Raw genomic sequence first — 21,396 nt, 5'->3', positions numbered from 1 at the left:
CATTAGGTTAAACACGACCACATGGAGGAAGGAGAGGGCAGCGCTGTATCTCTACTATAAACAAGAACAATCTCTGCCCACCTGTGCCATCTACGGCTACTTCCATCCTCGTGGGAGAGTCTCCCCCACCTGCTCACAGAACACCAGAGAAATCAGTGCTCAGGCTAATGAAGATCTTGACATCTAAACCTCCAAATGCTTTCAATTTCAGAAAGTTCTGGTCTTAAAATCTTACACTTGGTGGGAGAGGGTAAGCAAGAAAATCAGAGGAGAAACCCCAGGTTGCTGTATTTCACACTGTGTCAGTGCACACACACACGCGTGGCACACACACATGCGACACCCGGGACACGGAAGACAGACAGCTAAAAAAGGAAATGGACTAAGTGACCAAGGGACTGAAGAGCGCAATTTGCACAGAGGAGCTCTTTCCTTTTAGGTTTATTCTGATGTTTAGAGCAGCGGCACCTCTGAACGCTGTTCGGAATTCACTGCAAACAAGAAAGGGGTGGGGGCTTCTGTTCTGTTTTTGTTTTTTAAGAGAAAAAAAGGAAAAGGGGACCTGACAAAACACCAAGTTTGAGCTTTCCTCCCCAAGGTAAGCTGGTGATATTATTTCTGGCTTCTTTTAGCACTTTTCCTGCCTCTAAAAATCATGCATTATATTTTATAAGAGCAGCCAACCTTTTCTGAGTCACCCATCTGGCCTTTTACTAGAAGAGAGTATTCATGTACATGTAATATTGTGCAAACAATTTGCAAACATAAATAGCGAAAAGTGTAACAAATACCAGGGAAAGGCGGAAAACCCAATTCAGGAAAGTGATTAACTGTGGTGGGGAGAGAAAGGGTTAACACAGGGAGGCAGTTCACAAACGCTTAAACCGTATTGGTGACGACTCCTTACACTGAGGGATAGGTACAGAAAGGATATATTTTTAAGAACTTTTTGTATATTACATTTTTTAAGGATTTGCTAAAAATTTTTAAAACCTTACAAGGAAGTACTGCTCAATAGAAAAGTACACTAGAATCCGGTTGACCAGAACCTGGGGTGCCAAGGCAGTCACCAAGGGCTGAATCTGGCCCAGAGTGTTTTGTTTGGACAACACTATGTTTTGTTTTGCTTTTTCACTGTAATTTGAATGCCCTCAGGCAGGGTATGCACCCTGCCATTAGCCAGAGTCACCACCATTTTCTTTACAGTAAATGAGAGTTCTTTAAAAAACAAGCCAAAGAAACTGGAACTTTCATACATCGATGGTGGGAACGTGAAACGGTGCCGCAGCTTTGAAAAGTTTGGCAGTTCCTCAAAACGTGCCTAGATACCTACCTAAGAGAAACGAAAACACATGTCCACCCAAAGACTCACACACAAGCAGCATTGTTCATAAAGCCAAAAAAGTAGAAACAATCCAAATGTCCGTCAACTGATGAATGGAGAAAAACAAAATGGAATATTATTCCGCCATAAAAGGCCTGAGCAAAATAGTGAGACCCCCATCTCCACAAAAAATAGAAAAATTAGCTGGGAATGGTGGCATGCACCTGTAGTCCCAGCTACTAAGGAGCCTGAGGCAGGAGGATGGCTTGAGCCCAAGAGTTTGAGGCTGCAGTGAGCATGATGATGCCACTGCACTCCAGCCTGGGCAATAGAGCAAGACCCTTCAGGAAACTAAAGACAGAAAGAAAAGAAAGAGGAATGAAGTACTTATAATGCGACAACATGGATAAACCTCAAAAACATGCTAAGATATGCTAAGCTCAAACGTGCTAAGATAAACCTAAACAATATGCTAAGTCAAAGAAGCCAATCGCAGAAGACCACATAGTGTATGTTTCATTTATATGAAATGTCCAAGAGAAGCAAACCCTAAATCATGGAGACAGAGAACAGACTAATAGGTGACGAAAATGACACAAAGTAGATAATGGTGCTGGTTGCACAACTTAGTAAATAAAATAAAAACCAAAACCACTACACTGTTCACTTTAAAAGGGTGAATTGTCTGGTACGCATATCTCAATAAAGCTGTTTAAAAGGGAACAAACCAAAGGCATCCATTTGGCCCTAAGCAGCATTCGGTGGCACACCAAAGTATAAAAAGTGAAACGGTTCGAGTTGTGGATTACGCTAGTCTGTGGACAGCACGCCACTTTTGCTTGAAACAGCCGACGGTTCCTACGGGAAAATGCCTTCCATTGTCCAAACTCACCCATACATCAAATTTTATAACATAAGTGATTCGTTAAGTGGAGGCCACCACTTTCCATAAGAAAATACATCTTAATACCTTTTAAAAACAACATTTTAAGTATATCTAACTTTTTAGCCACTGTTAGCAGGAAAGGCCTGTTTACTGGGTAGAGGAAGAAGCAAAATGAAGACAAAACATGGCCTTAGAAACTATTTTGCGCTACCATGGTGACAGGTAATAGCATTAACATTTTATTACAGGATAAAAGTTTAATAAATCTTAAAGATGTAATCTGAATAGAATAAGGATTTATTTAGTTATTAAAAATAAGGATTTATTTAGTTATTTTAAAAGGGACTGTTCTACATCATGGTATTATTTTAACTAGTTATGTAAGAGACTCAAAATAGGGTGCTCTAAAATGCTAAGATAAAAAAATTACACATTGAGAATTATACTTATAAACATCTACTAGGAACAGATGATGAGTTACTCATCTCGTAGCCCTAACAGATGATTTGTAAATATGTTGCTGATGAAGATCTGGAAAAGTCCAAGAACCAATCACAAAACTAACTTGATTCAGGAAAGACTATTCCAAAAAGATATTTAATTGTGCTAGTGGTACATGCAGTGTGGCTCTGCGGGAGAGGATACACAGATAAAATGTACCCGTGTGTATTCAGTACTTGCAAGACAAAGACTGCTCTGGCAGACACACATATCTTAGTCACTAGAAGGTTCCAAGTAGAGTGTTGTGGAATAGGGAGAGTTCATTGTTAATCTTTTCCATATTTGATACATGTCCCTTTGTTTTTGTTTTTTAAGAGACAAGGTCTCACTCTGTCACCAAGCTGGAGCACAGTGGCCTCATCATAGCCTCATCTACACTTTCCTGTATGTATTTCTATCTACATCAACAATACACCTGAACATTTACAGAACACTTCACATTTTTTAAATCACCAATTAATTCGATCTTCGGAAAGAAACCTCTGTGAGACAGATAAGGCGGGCATTATACAGATGAAGCTCAAAAAAGTTAAAAATAACTAGCTACAATACCATAAGTGAAGATTTAATTTCAGATTTTCTCACTCCGAGTCCAGTGCTCTTTTCAACTCAATTCGACTCAAGGTTCGCGGGGTGCCAGATACAACACTGACTCTATGGTTATTTATGAAGCATCCATTTTCACAAAGCATCATGCCAGGCACCGTCTCTCTCACCTGTCCTCTCCACTTCCAGAGTCAGCACAAAACCATCCGATACAGCCCATCTGCATAAAAAGTCAGCCCTGCCCACTCTGACCCATTCTCCACATTGCCAATTAACAGCTTTCCCTAATCCACCTCCTCAGTCATAACACTCAAAAATTTTCACAGCCATTATCTTACTGAGAAAAATACAGACCAGATTTCCTTGTCTGCTTTCTAGGTCTCTGTAATCTGATCCCGCTTATAAATTTTCCTCCATTTACTAAGAAAACCCGCATCAACCTCATTCTTTCCCAAACTGCCTTTCTTCCCCTTTCTTTTGTTCATACTGTCATGCAAATCGAGAAGTGAAATGCAAGTATTCATCCTCTTCCCTCAAACACTTTGAAATCTACTTGTGGAGCTGAAATTAACAACCCAAAACAGTCGATAATAGTAAGTAGACAGATTATAGCTGACAGGTATGCAGAGGCGAGAGTCACCGAGGGCTGCAGGAATGTCTCCGTGCAGGAGAAAGGACGTGGGCTCCGACAGAAAGGATTAGAACTGACAGAAGTAAAAGCTGCCAGTGCCAACCTTTTTAGCACCAGGGACGGGTTTAAATTTTCCTGCTGTGCGGCCCGGTTCCTAACAGGCCACAGACCTATACCAGTCTGCGGCCCAGGGGTTGGGGACCGCAGGCCTAGAAGACTTCCCTTCTACCCCATTGTTCCTGTTTACATCCTACCTAATCCTCCAGCCTGCGCCATCTCCTTTAAGAAGAATTACTGCACAACCTAATGCTCACTCTCTTCTCTGAGCCTCTAATACAATTACTACCTACAACACTCATTCTGGCACTTTGTCATCCCATATTATAGACTTGAGTGCAGGCTTGCGGGAGACAGCAGTCCGTCTCTGCAGAGTGAGCACTCGACATACCTGTCCAACTAATCTGAATTCAGCAGCCACTGCTGCTTCCAGGGATTCAAAGATCCATTGAGTGTAACATAGTTTCTTAACTTACCGGGCATCTCCTTTGGAAAGATTAGTATTTACAGGATTAAGAATAACCTTGTTTGCATCGACGTCCACCACACATTTGGTATGCAAGTCGAGTTCTGCAGATTAAAAAAAAAAAAAAAGAGCAATAGTCATTTTTTAAAAACAATTTATTTCAGAAAAAGCATGGGACAAAAATCCAACACTCTTTCATAATAAAAACACTCAACAAACTAGGGCTAGAAGGAAACGTCTACCTGATAAAGGGTATCTATAAAAACCCTCAGCTAACATCTCACTTAACGGGGAAGGACTCAGTGGCTTACCTTCTAACCCTGGGACTAGGACAAGGATGTCTGTTACTCAACTTCTATTCAACATTGTACCAGGGATTCTAGTCAGGGCAGTTAGGCAAGAAAAACAAATAAAAGGTATCCAGATTGGAATGGAAGAAGTGAAAATTATCTTTATTTGCAGACGATTTGATCTTGTATACAGAATCCACTAAAAGGAGTCCTAAGGAATCCACTAAAAAACTATTAGAATAAACAAGTTCTGCAAGGTTGCAGGATACAAAAGTAATATATAAAAATCAGTTGTGTCTCTATATACCAGCAATGAAAAACCTAAAAATGAAATTAAAACAATTTCATTTATAGTAGCATCAAAAAATAATACGAGGAATAAAAAAGAAATGCAAAACTCATACACTGAAAATTCCAAAACATTTTTGAAAGAAATTAAAGACTTTTGATGGATATCCCAATTACCCTGATTTGATCATTACACATTGTATACACAAAATATCACATGTATCCCAAAAACATGTATAACTATGATGTCAATTTTTTTCATTTTAAAAAGAAATTAAAGACAAATAAATGGGAAGACATCTCACGTTCATGAATTGAAAGACAATACTGTTCAGATGGCAATACTCCCCAAATTGATCTACAAGATTCAAGGCCATCCCTATCAAATATCCCAACTGCCCTTTTTACAAAAATCAACAAGTGGATCCTAAAATCCACATAGAAATGCAAAAGATCCAGAATAGCCAAAACAATCTTGAAAAAGAAAAACAAAGTAGAAAGACTCACACTCCCTATTTCAAAGCTTACTACGAAGCTACGGTAATCAAGACAATGTGTCACTAATATAAGGACAAGATACATACACAGATCAGCAGAATAGAATTCAGAGTCCAGAAATAAACTGCCACACTATGGTCAATTGATTTTCACAAGGTGCCAAGACAATCCAATGGGGAAAGAACAGTCTTTTCAACCAGTGGTGGTGGGACACCTGGATATCCACCTTTGAAAGAAGGAAGTTGGACCCCTAACTCACACCACGTTGAAAAACTAACTCCAAATGGATCAAAGATCTAAACGTAAGAACTAAAACTATAAAACTCTTAGAAGAAAACATAAGTATAAATCCACATGACCTTGGGTTAGGTAATAGATACCTAAAGCACAAGCCACAAAAGAAAAAATAAATAAACTGGAACTCATCAAAATTAAAAACTTTTGTGTTTAAGGGACACCACTGAGGCCAGGCTCAGTGGCTCACGCCTGTAATCCTAACACTCTGGGAGGCCGAGACAGAAGGATCGCTTGAGCTCAGGAGTTCGAGGCCAGCCTGAGCAAGAGCAGCTCTACTAAAAATAGAAAAAATTAGCCAGGTGTGGTGGTGCATACCTGCAGTCCCAGCTACTCAGGAGACTGAGGCAGGAGGATCACCTGAGCCCAAGAGTTTGAGGTTGCTGTGAGCTAGGCTGACACCATGGCATTCTAGCCCAGGCAACAGAGCAAGACTCTGTCTCAAAACAAAACAAAAAAAAGGACACCATTGAGAGAGAAAAAGACAACCCAGAGAATTGAAAAAATGTTTGTAAATCATATATCTAATGAGGGACTTGTATCAGAATATATAAAGAACTCTCACAACTCAGTAATAAAAAAAATCCAATTTTAAAGAGGGAAAAGGAACTGAACATACATCTCTCCAAAAAAGACACAAAAATGACCAATAAGCACAAGAAAAGATGCTCAACATCATTAGACATTGGGGCAACACCAATCAAAACCACAATGAGATACTACTTCACACTGGGATAACTATTAATATAATCAAAAAGACATTATAACAAGGGTTGGCAAGGCTGTGAAGAAATTGTTAGACATGCACTACTGGTGGGAATATAAAATGGTGCAGTCACTTTGGAAAAGGTTTGGCAGTTCATCAAAAGGTTAAACGGCGTTATCATCTGACCCAGCAATTCCACTCTTAGATGTATACTAAGAGAAATGACAACTTAAGTCCACAAAAAACTTGGGCACAAATGTTCACAGCAGCATTATTTGGATATTCATGATAGCCAAAAAGTGAACACAACCCCGATGTCTATCAACTAATAAATGGATAAAGGTGGTCTATCCATAGAATGGCACACTGCCCACCCATAAAAAGGAATGAAGTACTGATAGATGCTACAACATGAATGAAGCTTACCCTAAGTGGAAAAAAGCCAGTCATAAAAGACCATATATTGTATGATTCTACTTATTTGCAATGTCCAGAAGAGGGAAATCTATAGAGACAAAATAAATTAGTGGATGCCTAGGGCCAAGGAGTGACCGCTAACAGGTGCAATTTTCTTTTGGGAGTGATGAAAATGTTCTAAGATTGATTGTGCTGATGGTTGTACAACTATGAGCATACTAAACACTGAATTGTCGAATTATATGGGATGTGAATTACATATTAATATAACTTTTTAAAAGTATATGCTACATCCTATTTATGTTCCCATATTTTTATATTCTTTCAGTTTTCTGAACCAAAGTATGAAACTGTTTCTGTCCGCCCTATTTCCACTACTAAAAGATAAGCTCTAAGCAAAGGACCAATACTGTGTTAGAGTTATTTTGTATTTCCTAAAAAACCTTGGCCAAATGTCAATGTCATGTTCATTACAACTTAAGAACATTTCCACAGTCAGGATAGATAATTTTTTCTTTTTCATCTTAACTTCCATAACGAAAACAAATGCAAAACAAAACAAAACAAAACAAAAACTTCCTTCCCTGTGCTGGCCACAACTTAACTTTTCTCACATCAGTTATTCTCAAAGACACACTCAAGAAGTGCAAAGAAGTTAGTGGTCTTTCTTTTAGCCAGTACATTTTTCAGGCGAAGAGAATCAAAAGAAAACTTTAGAGCTGTGTTTCACTTACGTATGGAAGACTAACCCCAAAAGGACAAATATGGACTACTGTGGTCAACTAGCATTCAAGCTGATTTCTAACACTTTGTGTTTAAGTCTCCTCGAACCTATCATAGAAATGCTGCAAGGAAGTCCCAGTCATGCACCAGCAACTTCTCAAACACGCAATTTTACTTCTTCACGTCATTAGGCCCAGCGCTCCAAGAGAGTTTGCTATCATAATACTTTGTTAATACTACTGCTTAATGGCACCTGACCATAGTGTATTGGCTAGCCCCTTCCAGTCAAATCTATAGTATTCACCAATGTGTAGTCACTCCCCGGAAATTCTACTGTGACTCAGAATCTATTATACTATCTCACCACCCACCACAAAGTTAGTCACTAGTTTCTTGCAAGAATGTTTGGTCTGAGCAGAGGAGCTGCTAGTTTTGCATGCAGAAGGAAACATCTAGAATGCTTGCCTGACAAACTGGGTGCTAATCACATATTTTCTCGCACAGTAGTGCTGTTCCTTCATTTCAGATGATCTTGAATTAACAAGGGATCCTGACATTGTCCTTCAACATTTGTATGCTTTTTCCCCGATCCTCTTAGCAGTTCCCCCGCTGCCACGCCACCTCCCATGCACGCCATCAGAAACGACTAATAATTTGTAAGCATTAAATGGTATGCTTAAGGAACCAATCCTTGGAAAATCCTACACAATACAAAGAATCACCTGATAACTCATATATCAACTCATTTTGTCCTAACGACAGCAACTTACAAACGTCCCTTACATCTAACACCCAAAGATGATGGCCTTTAATATGAAAACAACTATTTTGGCTGGGCACAGTGGCTCACGCCTGTAATCCTAGCACTCTGGGAGGCTGAGGCAGGAGGATCACTTGAGGCCAGGAGTTCGAGACCAGCCTGAGCAAGAGTGAGACCCAGTCTCTAATAAAAATAGAAAAAAGTTAGCTGGGCATGGTGGTGCACACCTGTAATCCCAGCTACTCAGGAGCCTGAGGCAGGAGACTCGCCTGAGCCCAGGAGTTTGAGATGCCTGTGAGCTAGGCTGATGCCACAGCAATCTGGCCCAGGTGACAGAGCAAGACTCATCTCAAAAAAAAAAAAAAAAAAAAACTATTTTATTAGATCAGTTTTATGAAATAAAATTTCCACTCCAACTCTGTTGATGGAAGGACGATAGTAAGAGAAGACTTTTCACAAGACTGTTGAGACTTTGTCCAGGCAGAATATCTACGACGCACACCTAAGAAATAAATGCAGTGAGATTTGAAGAAAGTTGAAGGGTCGGATGCATGAAACGCATCTTAATATAAAATGCTATAGCTAGGGTACCATCAAATGTTACCAGTCGGCTGAATTAATTGCTACAAGATTCTAAATATGACACTCTCTCCACTGAAACTTCTTGCTGTATACTACCTAGAAAGCAAAGCAGTAATTAAATAGCAGTTACAAATTTAAGCCTTAATTTGGAAAAAACAAACAAAACCAAAAAACTACCAAAAATCCAAAAGATAAACACCTTCCTCCTAGTTTAGAACAACACTTAGGTTAAAAAGAACCCAGCTGCTACGCACTGCTTTTGTAAAAATAGCACTAAAGTACACCCATGTTCATAGCAGCATTATTCACAATGGTTAAAAGGTGAAAGCAACCCAAGTGCCCATCGGCAAATGAATGAATAAACAAAATGTGGCCTATACATATGAGTGATATTCAGCCTTACCATTGTAACGCACTACGACATGGATGAAACCTGAAGACATTATGTTAAGGGAAATAAACCAGTCACAAAAGGACAATGATTCCACTCACATGAGGTACCTAGAGTAGTAAAATTCCTAAAGACAGAAAGCAGAATGGGGGTTACCAGGGGTTGGGGGGAAAGGAGAATGGGGAGTTATTATTTAATGGTTATAGAGTTTCAGGTTTGCAAGATGAAAAAAGTTCCGTGGATGGACGGTGCTGATAGTGACACAACAATGTGAAATGCACTCAATGCTACCAAACTGTGCACTTGAGGTTAAAATGTTATATTATGTGTACTTTGCCACAATTTTAAAAAAGCACCAAATATTCATTATTACAAATAACACACGGACACCAGGTTATTCATGGTGAAGCCTAAAATAATGAGATTGGGGTTTAATTAGTACTAGTCTGAAAAACCAACTAAAAAAGAGTGATCTTGAAGTTCTACTGTAAGTTTCCATCATGACTAATCAAGCTTTCCAGTACTCAGAATCATGAATGCTTTCATGTATCCATGAGTCCTTAAAAAAGAAAGAAAGAAAGAAAGAAAGAAAGAAAGGAAGGAAGGAAGGAAGGAAGGAAGAAATTTACTCCACTAACATTAAAAATTCCATATTATTTCCAAACAAGATCCCTTTCCAGGTCAAATTCCTCACCATGAATATTAAAATATCAACAGCTGACAACTCAGCTTATTCAGCCAGCATATTAGTCACCTTGTAAAAGTGAACAATAATTTGAAACAAGTCTTTCTTCAATGCACAAATCAGCTATGGCTCTCGCCCCAATGACATCATAGTAAAATACAGGCAGGGCCTGGGAGACTCCCTTTACATAACCCATGTTCCATCTGGGGAAATGCATCATTCTCAGCGTGAACAAAATAATTCTGAGTTGCCCATTTAGTAACCTGCTTTTCTAAGTATCCAGAAAATTAATAATTTCCAAATTAAATCTACTACCCAGAAACATACATGTACCTCCCTTTACCTCCAGTCATGTTCCTAAAAAGCCAACCATAACTTACTCTTAAGTTCACTTGGGTCCATTTTCAAAAGGTAGATGACAAATTATTTGCAAGATTTACTATTATTTAGTTAAATTGCAAACTCTGCATGTCATATGTGGTCCTATTTGCAAGTAATTTGTGTTACATACCCCATACTTTCTATGTTTCTGCATGCACATATAAATAAAATATTCATTAGTAATATTTCATGTATGAAGGACTTATTTTCCCAATTGGAAGTAATATTTAGAACACGAAATATGACTTATACTTCTTTGCTCTACTTAGAAGTTGCTTGGGATTCCCACCCTGCTTTTTTTTTTTTTTTTTTTTGAGACAGGGTCTCACTCTTTTGCCCAGGCTAGAGTGCGATGGCATCATCATAGCTCACTGCAACCTCAAGTTCCATGGCTCAAGCAATCCTCCTGCGTCAGCTTCCCGAGCAGCTAGAACTACAGGTGTGCTCGTCCATGCCCAGCTAATTTTTCTGTTTTTTGTAAAGATGGGGTCTCACTATGTTGCTAGGGCTAGCTGTGAACTCCTGGCCTCAAGTGACCCTCCTGCCTGGACTTCTCAGAGTGCTGGGATTACAGGCATGAGCCACCACGCCCAGCCCCCTTTTTTATTGAGGTCTGCTGACATCAGGGGGAAAAAAACTAGGTGATATAAATAAAAAACAAATTGGTCTTTTGCTTTCTAGAAAGAGATAGGTAAAATCCAAATCACTACTTTTATATTTTTGCCAGTGAACATGAAAATCCAGTCAATAAATAAATAAAAAACAAGGCCGGGCGCGGTGGCTCACGCCTGTAATCCTAGCACTCTGGGAGGCCGAGGCGGGTGGATTGCTCAAGGTCAAGAGTTCGAGACCAGCCTGAGCGAGACCCCGTCTCTACTAAAAATAGAAAGACATTATATGGACACCTAAAAATCTATATAAAAAAAATTAGCCGGGCATAGTGGCGCATGCCTGTAGTCCCAGCTACTCGGGAGGCTGAGGCAGTAGGATCGCTTAAGCCCAGGAGTTTGAGGTTGCTGTGAGCTAAGCTGACGCCACGGCACTCACTCTAGCCTGGGCAACAAAGTGAGACTCTGTCTCAACAAAAAAAACAAAAAAAAACAAAAAAAACAAAACAAAAAAAACAAATGGTCTTTTGCTTTCTAGAAAGAGATAGGTAAAATCCAAATCACTACTTTTACATTTTTGCCAGTGAACATGAAAATCCAGTCAATAAATAAAAGATAAAAATATACCTGAGCTCTACTATGGCTAAGGTAAAAAAGAGATGCCAGATAAGGGGAAGAGAGGTGATAATGTGAAAATAATTAAAATAATCCTATGTGGCCCAAAACATAAAATGTGCACACTCAAGAAACTAATCAACCTCAGAGGACTAGGAAATAGGTATTTAAAATCTCATAAGGCAGAACCAGAATACCTAAACAATCTCGAAAAACAAAGTGAGAGGGCCCATACTCGCCAATTTCAAAACTTACTACAAACCTACAGTAATCAAGACAGGGTGGTACGTCCATAAGGATGGACATATACAGACTCATGGAACAGAACTGAGAGTCCAGACATATGCTGTCACATTTATGGTCAACTTATTTTGACAAGGGTGCCAAGGCAATCCAATGGGGAAAGAATAGTCTTTTCAATAAATGATTCTGGGACTACTGGATATCCACATGCAAAAGAATGACACTGGACCCCTACCTCACACCATATTCAAAATTCCAAACAGATCAAAGATCTAAATGTAAGAGCTAAAACTATAAAACTCTTAGAAGAAGACATGTGAAAATCCACATGACCTTGAGTTAATGGTTTCTCAGATAATGACAAAAAGAACACACGCAACAACAAAAAAATAAAGTCTATCGCATCAAATTAAAAACTTTTTGTTTCATAGGACAAGAGAATGAAAACATGTCCCACAAAATCAAGAAAATATTTGCAAATCATCTATTTGATAAGGGAGCGGTCTCCAGGATATAAAAAGAACTCTTACAAATCAATAACAAAAAGACAAAATACCCAGTTTTTAAAATAAGGAAAGGATTTGACTAGAGATCTCTCCAAAACTATGCAAATGGCCAATAGGCACATGAAAATACACTCAACACTATCATCCATCAGAAAAATGCAAATTGAAACCATAATGAGATACAACTTCACACCCAGCAGGATGGCAATAATCAAAAAGAGGCACAAGTGTTGTCAGGATGTGGAGAAACTGGAACCTTAATGCACTGCTGGTAGGAATGGAACATGGCTCATTCGGAAAACAGTTCCTCAAAAGTTACTGGGAGAAGAACATGAATGGAAACACACACAAAACAGGAACTGAAAAAAATAAAATGATGACGACGCACTGCACTCTAATTCCGGGTAACAGAGCAAGACCCTGCGTGAGCCACTGCACCTGGCCGTATAATGGAATATGATTAATATTTAGCTATAAAAAAATGAAGTATCGATTCATGCACAACATGGATAAACCCTGAATGTGTTATGCCAAGTGAAAGAAGCCAGATGCAGAAGTCCACAGATTGTACAATTCCATTTATATGAAACGTCTGGAACAGGCAAATCCATAGACACAGGGAGCAGATTCGTGGTTGCCAGGGGCTGTTGCGGGGAATGAAGAGTGACCAGCTAATGGGTACAGGGTTTCTCTTTGGGCTGATAAAAATGTTTTGGAATTTCCAGAACATTCTGGATAATGATGATGGCCACACAACTCTGTGAATATCCCAAAACCATTGAATAGTGCACGTTAGGTATGTGAATTATTTAAAAAGAAAAAAAGAAAGAAAAAAAAACTTGGAAGGACTGACCCCACTATCTTCAACAGACATAAAATATGGTTAGGGTCCTTCAAGATCTCTTCCAAACATTCACTACTCTGACGATCCCAGCTCACCCAATTCTTACTTTCGATAACTTCACATTCTATCTCATCAAGAAAAGCAAGCCCTCCATGGCTTTCTCATTATGTAATTATCTTCTTCTTCTTGTATTTCAAACACTTTCCTTTCTATTGGCTCTTTCGGTCCCTAACAAGGCTCAAACATCTCCTAGAGTTATTTAAAAAAAAAAAAAAGAAAGAAAGAAAAACCAATCTGGTCCTAGCTACCTACACCTCTAGAGACCACTCTGTACCCTCTCACCTGGGGCTTCTAGAAAGAATGTTCCTGGAGACACACTGCCTCCATACTGGCACACCCACTTACTCAAGCCCACTGCCAACACCCAACACTAACTCATTCATTTAAGTGAAATTATCCTGAAAACTACCACTAACCATCATCATGCCAAATCCCACGAACACAGTTCAGCATTAATCACGCTGCCGTTCCTGTGCGTGACTGCTGACCATTCATTCTTGGACACACTTTTGCTCCCTGGCTGTCTACAACATAACTTTCACCTGATTCTCCTTCTGTCTCTCGGTCTCCGTCACCTCCTCACAGAGGCCTCTTGGATCCACCCACCAGGTGCCCGTCAGACACCTACAACCCAACAAGTGTGCGGAGTTTCCTCCACGCACACACCTACCTTATTCTCAGTTGCGGGCACAGTACCTGGCACGTGATCAGCACTAAATTCTGTTGAATGTCCAGGAATAGAACTCATCATTTCCCACACCTCCACCCTTAAACTCGCTTCTCCCATACTGCTCATCTCAGTTAATGACACCAGCATCCACCTGGCCATCTGCGTCAGAAATTCTGCAGTCCTTCTCCAAGCTCAGTGTTCCTCAAATGCCAGCACAAACAATGGCATGTGCAGTGTCCATCTGGACTCCTCCATGTCACCCCGGTGGGACTTGGAGGGAAGGGGACCTGCTCATGCCTGCTGTGCCATTCTCAAATCCCACCCCCGTTTCTTTAATTCATAATTCACTGCTGTCATCATTGCATTGTGTACATACTTTTTTTTTTTTTTCTGGAGACAGGGTCTTGCTCTGTCACCCAGGCTGGAGTGCACTGGTGCAATCAAAGCTCACTGCAGCCTTGAACTCCTGGGCTCAAGAGATCCTCCCACCTCAGCCTTCCAGGTAGCTAGAACTACACCACACCCAGCTTGTACATACATTCTTACAATGAACGCACCTGTGCGTCTCTTATTACCAACAAGACTGTGAGCTCCTTTAGTCAAAGATCATGACTTATGCTTCTAGCGTATCCTGCACATCTTTGAAATGACACAATCCCAGGACTGCAGGGTCCCTTTACAGATCATCATGTCCCAAGGAGCAGTAACAGCACAGGCTCTGATGGCAGACAAAGTTGGTGAAAACTGGACTCCAAAATACGCGTTTTGTAATTCTGGGAATGTTAATTAACTTCTCTGAGATTCTGTTAACTAGAAATTCTACAACTACCTTTCAAACTTTGGTTTCAAGAATGAAATAATGTACAAAAAGCACTAAATTCTATAGCTCACAAATAGAAGCTCTCAAAAAGTAGATTTTTTTCCCCTTCAATCAGTACTGTTGAACTGAATGGACTAATGAATACACTTTCTAAAGACCTCCACAGCTTCTGAGAGTAAAAGCCCAGTAAAGCATGGATTTGTGTGGTGTGAACCAGTTAGTTTCACACACTTCCCCCATCTTAAAGCAACTGCTCGTCTTTGCCAAGTTTTTTTAAAGAACATGCTCTGCCGACAAGGGGAATGTGACCAGCAGGCACAGCGATCGATCGATCCATCCCCTTAACTAACAGTTTTGTCAGTGGTTTCTTCCATTTTCAGAACTTAAGTAGTGGAAAACTTAGACAGTTAGTGTTTTATAGAGGTGAGGGGGTAAAACTGAACTCCATTGTAAACAAAACTGTATTTTATTTTATAAAACCTGTATCTTCTTCTCAAAAAGCCTTCGTCTCTATTAGGACAAATCCAAATTTCAGTCACCAAGTTGACAGTAGAAGCAAAACAATGTTGTAATAAATGCGTGTCTCATTCACCATTAGCATATCAAGCAGATGCTTGTAAAACAAGTATCTTCTGTTTTAGCAAATACTGCCAGAAATTTCCATCCACAGTCATCCTTAGCTCTATATCTGTGGGTGATCTCTCTGAGAAGGCCAAAGAATCCCCAATGTCCGCAGGGTCACAACCACCTTCTCCTGCCGGTTCATTTCCTAAGGATCACCCAAGTCTTCACTGCCTCCAGGGTCGTCTAAGCTTCCTCCCACTTCCTCAGTTTTTCTCTTGCCTTTTTTTCTTTTGAGACAGGGCCTTGCTCTGTCACCCAGGCTGGCGTGCAGTACCGTCATCATAGCTCACTGCAGCCTCCGAATCCTGGGCTCAAGCCATCCTCCTGACTCAGCCTCCCAAGTGGCTGAGACTACAGGTGCACACCACCACGCCTTTTTTTATTTTTGTAGAAACAGGGTCTTGCCATGTTGCTCAGGCTGGTCTTGAACTCCTGGCCTCAAGTGATCCTCCCACCTCGGCCTCCCAAAGTCCTGGGATTACAGGTGTGTGCCACCTCGCCAGGTCTTCCTTTGCCTTTTGATTGATTCACTTGATCTGACCGGCCTCCTCACACTTCCTATTCACATGGCTGCATTTTCACCACCCATTTTAAATCGTGCCCAGCTATGCTGGGAGTCAGTCATCTACCTGGGCCTCCAAGCTTGCCTTGAGATCTGGCAATCTCTCTCCTCCCTGTTCGTGTCTAAGACCCACACAAAGGTCTAAGAAGCTAAACGTGGACCAGCCACTCTCAGCAGCGATTCTGGCCGAGCCAGCATTCAGAACTCCCTGTGACTCACCCAGTCTTCCCCACCCCACCCTTCTCTAGTCAAGCGCACAGAGGCCCCCCTGCTGTCTAACCTTGCCTGGCTCCTTCTTGTCGCTGTGCCCTTGCTCTGCTGCCCCCTCCTCAATGAAGCAATGCCCCCCCTCCCCTCCCACCCACCCACTCAAAGCATAAGCTTCCTTCCTGGAAGCCCAACCAAGCTCACCCTCCTCAGTGAAGTCCTCACTCCTCCGAGTTCCTGTATTTCCAAGCCTGGCGCTTAATAACTACCAGGCTGCTATCACTGTTTACCTTTTAATCTCATCTTTCCACACGACAGTCATTTCCTCATGAGCATGAACCATAAAGCACACTAAGAAACGGAATATGATAGCACTGGGCAACACGAAGGAAGTTCTTAGAAATAAAATCTTCCTAACTAGAACAATTTCATTTTTTCATGATCCTTTCTAGCTCTTGCCCATTCCTGTATGCATTTTTATTAATACACAGTAATAATCATAATAGCAGAATCAATCAGAGTTACACATATGGTTTTACATTCTGCTTTTTCACCAAGAGAGAAAACAAGTCTTCCTTGCTGCTAAATGGCTTTGATCACCACCATTTTTAACAGCTGCGTAATAGTCCCTCCATCGAGACACCAGGCTCTGATTTACTGAGGCACTGACCCTATCAGACGTTAGTATATACTTCTTCGTGTCTTTCACTGCATCAAGTACTGTAAAATGCAAAGCAAACTCATTTGAAATACCTGTTGAAATAAATTTATTCTCCATCCTGCCTAACACCTAAAATAATTCATTTCACTGATGTTTCTATCTCAATTTCTAGTGTAATTTTCTGGTCTGATTGTTGGGTGGGGAACTTGCGGCCTTCTAGGTCCTTAGGTGCGGCCTTTTGACTAACTCCAAATGTTACAGAACAAATCCTTTTATTAAAAGGGGTGCAGCAGAGAAAGATGACACTTTTCTTGCCTCCTTTAGTGCTTAAACAAGAACAATCTTGAAATCAGAAGGCTGCAGGTTCCCCTCCCCCCCGTGGTAGTTGATCTTACACGATTTAAACATGGGAAAAACCCTTAGGATCGGCAATCAGATTCCATACAATCTAAGCAAGACACCTGGCAGGCATTCAATAAATGTTCACTTACCTAGTAAATGTTTTTAAACTACCTAAAGTTATAGAACATCAAATTCCCGAAAAGGAGAGTGTTGCTGAACTAATACCGTCAATTATGCCTATAAACTTTCAGCTCATTTAATGATTAGACTGGCTAATAATGTATGAATGAGTGTTCTCACTGTATTTGAAAGCACACAAGAGTTATCTGTTGAGTTGTACGGTCTGAATGACAACATTAAAAGACAAATAATATCTGCAAATAGAACCGCAAGATCTCGTGACAAAAGTTTACTCCTTTTTTTTTTTAGCTGCTTAACTTTGTATCTCAGATAAAGAAAAGCAGAAATAAATGTTGTAATAGTAAAACTACGTAAAATTACATACATTAGCATGTGAGCACAAACTGGAATGGAAATAAGAAAAGTTACTGGGACAGAAGGATGTAGGAGAACTTTTTTCCTTTCTATTTTTTGCTTGTTTTATTAGTATTACATAACGTTAAAATATATAACTAGAAAAGTATTCCTGACAAATTAGCCTTTACACTCTTGCTATATTCCTGAATTAGGGCCTCATGCTTAATGTTCAAATAAGTTTCCCAAACCCACAGTTTAGCAAAAAGACTAAAACGCTCTCACTTCCATAATAAATGTTAAATAATAAACCAACCAACCTCCTTAAGAATCCAAACACCTAACCATAACCAGACACTGAATCACGTGAAGAACATAATGGTACACCAGAGGTTTCTGGAAATTTTCAGATCGTCCTCAAAAGATAGCTAATCTGATTCCAAATATCAGAGTCTATAGCGTAACCCATTCTCATCCTCATGTGTGAAGAGTGATTTATAAGTTTGCTTCCTGCACCTATACACTATGAGAGAAACAATTAGGACTAAATTTTATTATTTGTCATACTTATACATGATTACTTAATACATTAACTATCCCAGAAGTAATAACTGTTCAAAGTAATATGATTCTTTTAAAAATTACTGAAAAGGAATTGTTTTGTTTTAGGCTTTTTATACAAACTCTAGATACTAACTTTAAAAATCACTGACTTTAGAATTCCACCACATTGAATTCCATAAATAATTTTTGTATTTATGTAAACAACTACTTCATGACAAAATAGAAAAAGAACTAATTTTAATTATCTGTGGTAATTACTGAAAAAAGAAGTTTGTGTGTGTCAGGAAATACAAAGCTAGGTAAGAGAGGCTGCTAAGAGGAGGCCTTTTACCACAAAGAATGCACTTTTATTCCAAAGGTAATGGAATCTACGTGTAAACGTTAATTTCAAAATGAGTTCCACCCAAGGAACAGCTAATATCCATTCCACAGCTAAAATTATTATTCTATGTACTCCTCTAACCTGACACTGAAAGTTATTAAGTCTTATCAATGGCAATTTATTAACATAAATAATTTAGGATAATTCCTCTCAAAAAATGAAACCAATGGGGAGAGGGAGAAGAGACAAGGGAAGGACTCTAAATATCTGAAAAAAAAGTCTTTTTGTGATGGTTAGCTGCCTCTTGTTAGCACTGACATTTCCAAATATTTTGTGAAAAGGAAATTCTAAGAATGTGCTGAAACCACCCTTTCAGAGTCAATTCTCAGATGTGTTTCATGTAGCTTGTTTTTTAAATCACTGTGATAGTAAACTGGAAGTTAACTGAAATAAACACGGCTGAATATTTAAAAACTAATGCTTCTGAAAACTTTCAGAGTTCTAAGTTATTTCACTTTGTCAGAGCATGGAACTAGTGAGGCGAAAACCCAGACTCAACCTTGCCCTAGTTGAAAACTTAAAAGCAATTAAGTTCTTAAGGAAAAACTCACCTATCAGCCTTAAGCTGACTTAGCAGGAACAAAAGGACAAACCCACTCCAACAGATGAGATAACTCCAAGAGAGGAGATAACCACCTTCCAACAGAAGGACGAACCAACAAAGTATGTGCCAACTAGGTGATCTGCATGTCTCAATATACACAAAAGACAGCCCAGAAAAGGAAAGCAACCTATAATTTCTTAAATTAACAACACCTGATTTTGAACAGAAGTTGTGGAAACAGCGTATAGAGAAATGAATCTGACATTTACAAATGACTCCGATTAGTTAAGAATCTTATCAATTGCAAAGTCATCTCCTGGGACTCTAACAATGATCCCAATAATATGACCCTGTATATAATGTGTGTTCAAATACATTATCTCATTTAAAGTAACCTGCCCAGCCACGCTGCCAGTTAAGGATCAACGGCAAGACCCAGCCCACCACCTCTCCTGACTTGCAGCTGGGGCTCCCTCCAGGCCACCTGACCATCCGCAGATGACTTAAATGTACTCGGTTTGTCCATCTGACCGGCCACAGATGATTCAAATGTACTCGGTTTATCGGCTTTCTCTACCCTCCCTGCAGACTTAATGTCAGAAAGATACAATTTCACAAGAATCTTGGCACTTAAACTATTTATTGTTGAGAGATGACGAATAGGACTTCAAGCAAAACCAAAACTTTCTCAACAGTCCAAAAGGAAAAAAAAAAAAAAAAAAAAAACCTCTTTTTCCCAACCCCTAAGTATTTACAACTCTTCCAGACCGTCCAGGTTAAAGGGACAGAAAGCGACATGCCAAGATCAGGGGCTTCAGGGCTCTCCCGGGAGCAGCAAACCAAACTCCCCGCCGCAGGCCATGAAAGTGCGGGACCCGGGGCGCCCGGGCGTCCCGCGCGGAGTGGGGGCCGCGGTGACAGCTGCGGGACGAGCGGCAGAGGGGACGCGGCGCGGGGGCCAGGCGCCCTCCCGCACGGGCAGGGGGGCGAGGGGCGCGGGGCGGGGCGCCCGGCGGAAGGGCAGCGGGAAGGGCGCGGGCTGGGACTCGGGCCCCCGAGCCCCGGGACGCGGCCGGCCGGGGGAGGGGCGTGCCCGCGCGGGGTGCGGGGGGCGCGCGCCAGGTCCCGGGGCGCCCCCGCCGCCGATTGCAGGGGCGGGACCGGCCGGACCCCCCACGGCAGCCGCGGGACGGGCGCGCCAGGCACCTGCCGCCTGCGCCGCGGCGGCCCGGGCGGGCTCGGCTCTCACCTCGTCGGTTCATCGGCCGGATCCGCACCGCCACTTTCACTTTGGAGTCGCCCATCCTGCGGACGCCGGGGCTCTCGCTCGGCTTCCGTCTGCCGCGGCCACCGGGCGACTCCTCGGGGCTGACCCGGCGGGAGGGGGCCGCGAGGGGCGGGGCCTGGCCTGGGGGCGGGGCCGGGGCGGGGCCGCAGGGCTCCCGGCGCGCCGCACTGCACGGCGGGACTTGTAGTCCCGGCGCGCCGCACTGTGGGCGGGGGCGGGGAGCCTCGGGGCGCGCTTCTCTCGCTGGAGCTGGTAGTCGGAGGTTGGGGCGGTTGTGTTAATAAATGCCCCTTTCTTTCTGCACCATGCTTACCCTCGCAGTTAGTATTGAGACATGAGCCGTCCATGAGCTGGAAACTCTCCTGAAGACAGACAGTGGAGTAGAAGGCATTGGAGACCCCGCTACCCTTTCGTGTTCATTTCCTGTCAATTTCAGGGCTTGATGCCTGCTCAGATGCTTCCTTCTGCCTGGATTGCCCTCCCTGCCTGGTTTGCTGAACTAGACCTTCCAGACAAGTTAAAAGTCACCTCTTCTGGACCTGTGCATAAATCCACGTTTTAACGCTATCCTTTGAGTCCCCCTCCTTTGGGACGAGACGTTGGACTAAGGAACCATCTGAGTTCAAATCCCACCTCAGCACTTCCCAGCCCTGTGACCAAGGGCAAGTTATTTCACCGCTCTGTGTTTACCTTTTCATATGTAAAACCGAGGCAATAATATAGGCACATTTTAAACAACAGGATTTACTTAATTTGTGCAACCTAGCCTGTAATAGAGACCCAGTAAACATTTATTGCATGAATGAATGAAGCCACACTAAAATTAGCTCCCTGGTAGACATTGCTAACTGGGAGCCCATGGGCTAGATCCAGCCTGCAAACATGTTCTGTTTGGCCCAACTGTATCGGCCAGCACATAAAAATCAGATTAGTACATGCAGTACTGGGCTTTCATT

At 41.4% G+C, this 21,396-nt stretch overlaps 1 protein-coding gene across 1 annotated transcript in view; it reads right to left on the bottom strand.

The window, feature by feature from the left end:
* Positions 1 to 20,500, bottom strand: part of KIF13B (kinesin family member 13B) — a 143,456-nt gene extending 122,956 nt beyond the window's left edge. The window contains exons 1-2 of the mRNA XM_069484785.1: positions 20,402 to 20,500; positions 4,422 to 4,515 (exon numbers count right to left, since the gene is read on the bottom strand). Coding sequence (XP_069340886.1) covers positions 4,422 to 4,515; positions 20,402 to 20,456 — 149 coding nt within the window. The 5' untranslated portion in view covers positions 20,457 to 20,500. The remainder of the gene's footprint in view (positions 1 to 4,421; positions 4,516 to 20,401) is intronic.
* Positions 20,501 to 21,396: the final 896 nt, after the last annotated feature.

Source organism: Eulemur rufifrons, chromosome 12 (assembly GCF_041146395.1).
Source record: "Eulemur rufifrons isolate Redbay chromosome 12, OSU_ERuf_1, whole genome shotgun sequence".
Lineage (NCBI taxonomy): Eukaryota > Metazoa > Chordata > Mammalia > Primates > Lemuridae > Eulemur > Eulemur rufifrons.
The sequence above is the reverse complement of the archived record's forward strand: the minus strand, read 5'-3'. Positions and strand labels throughout refer to the sequence as shown.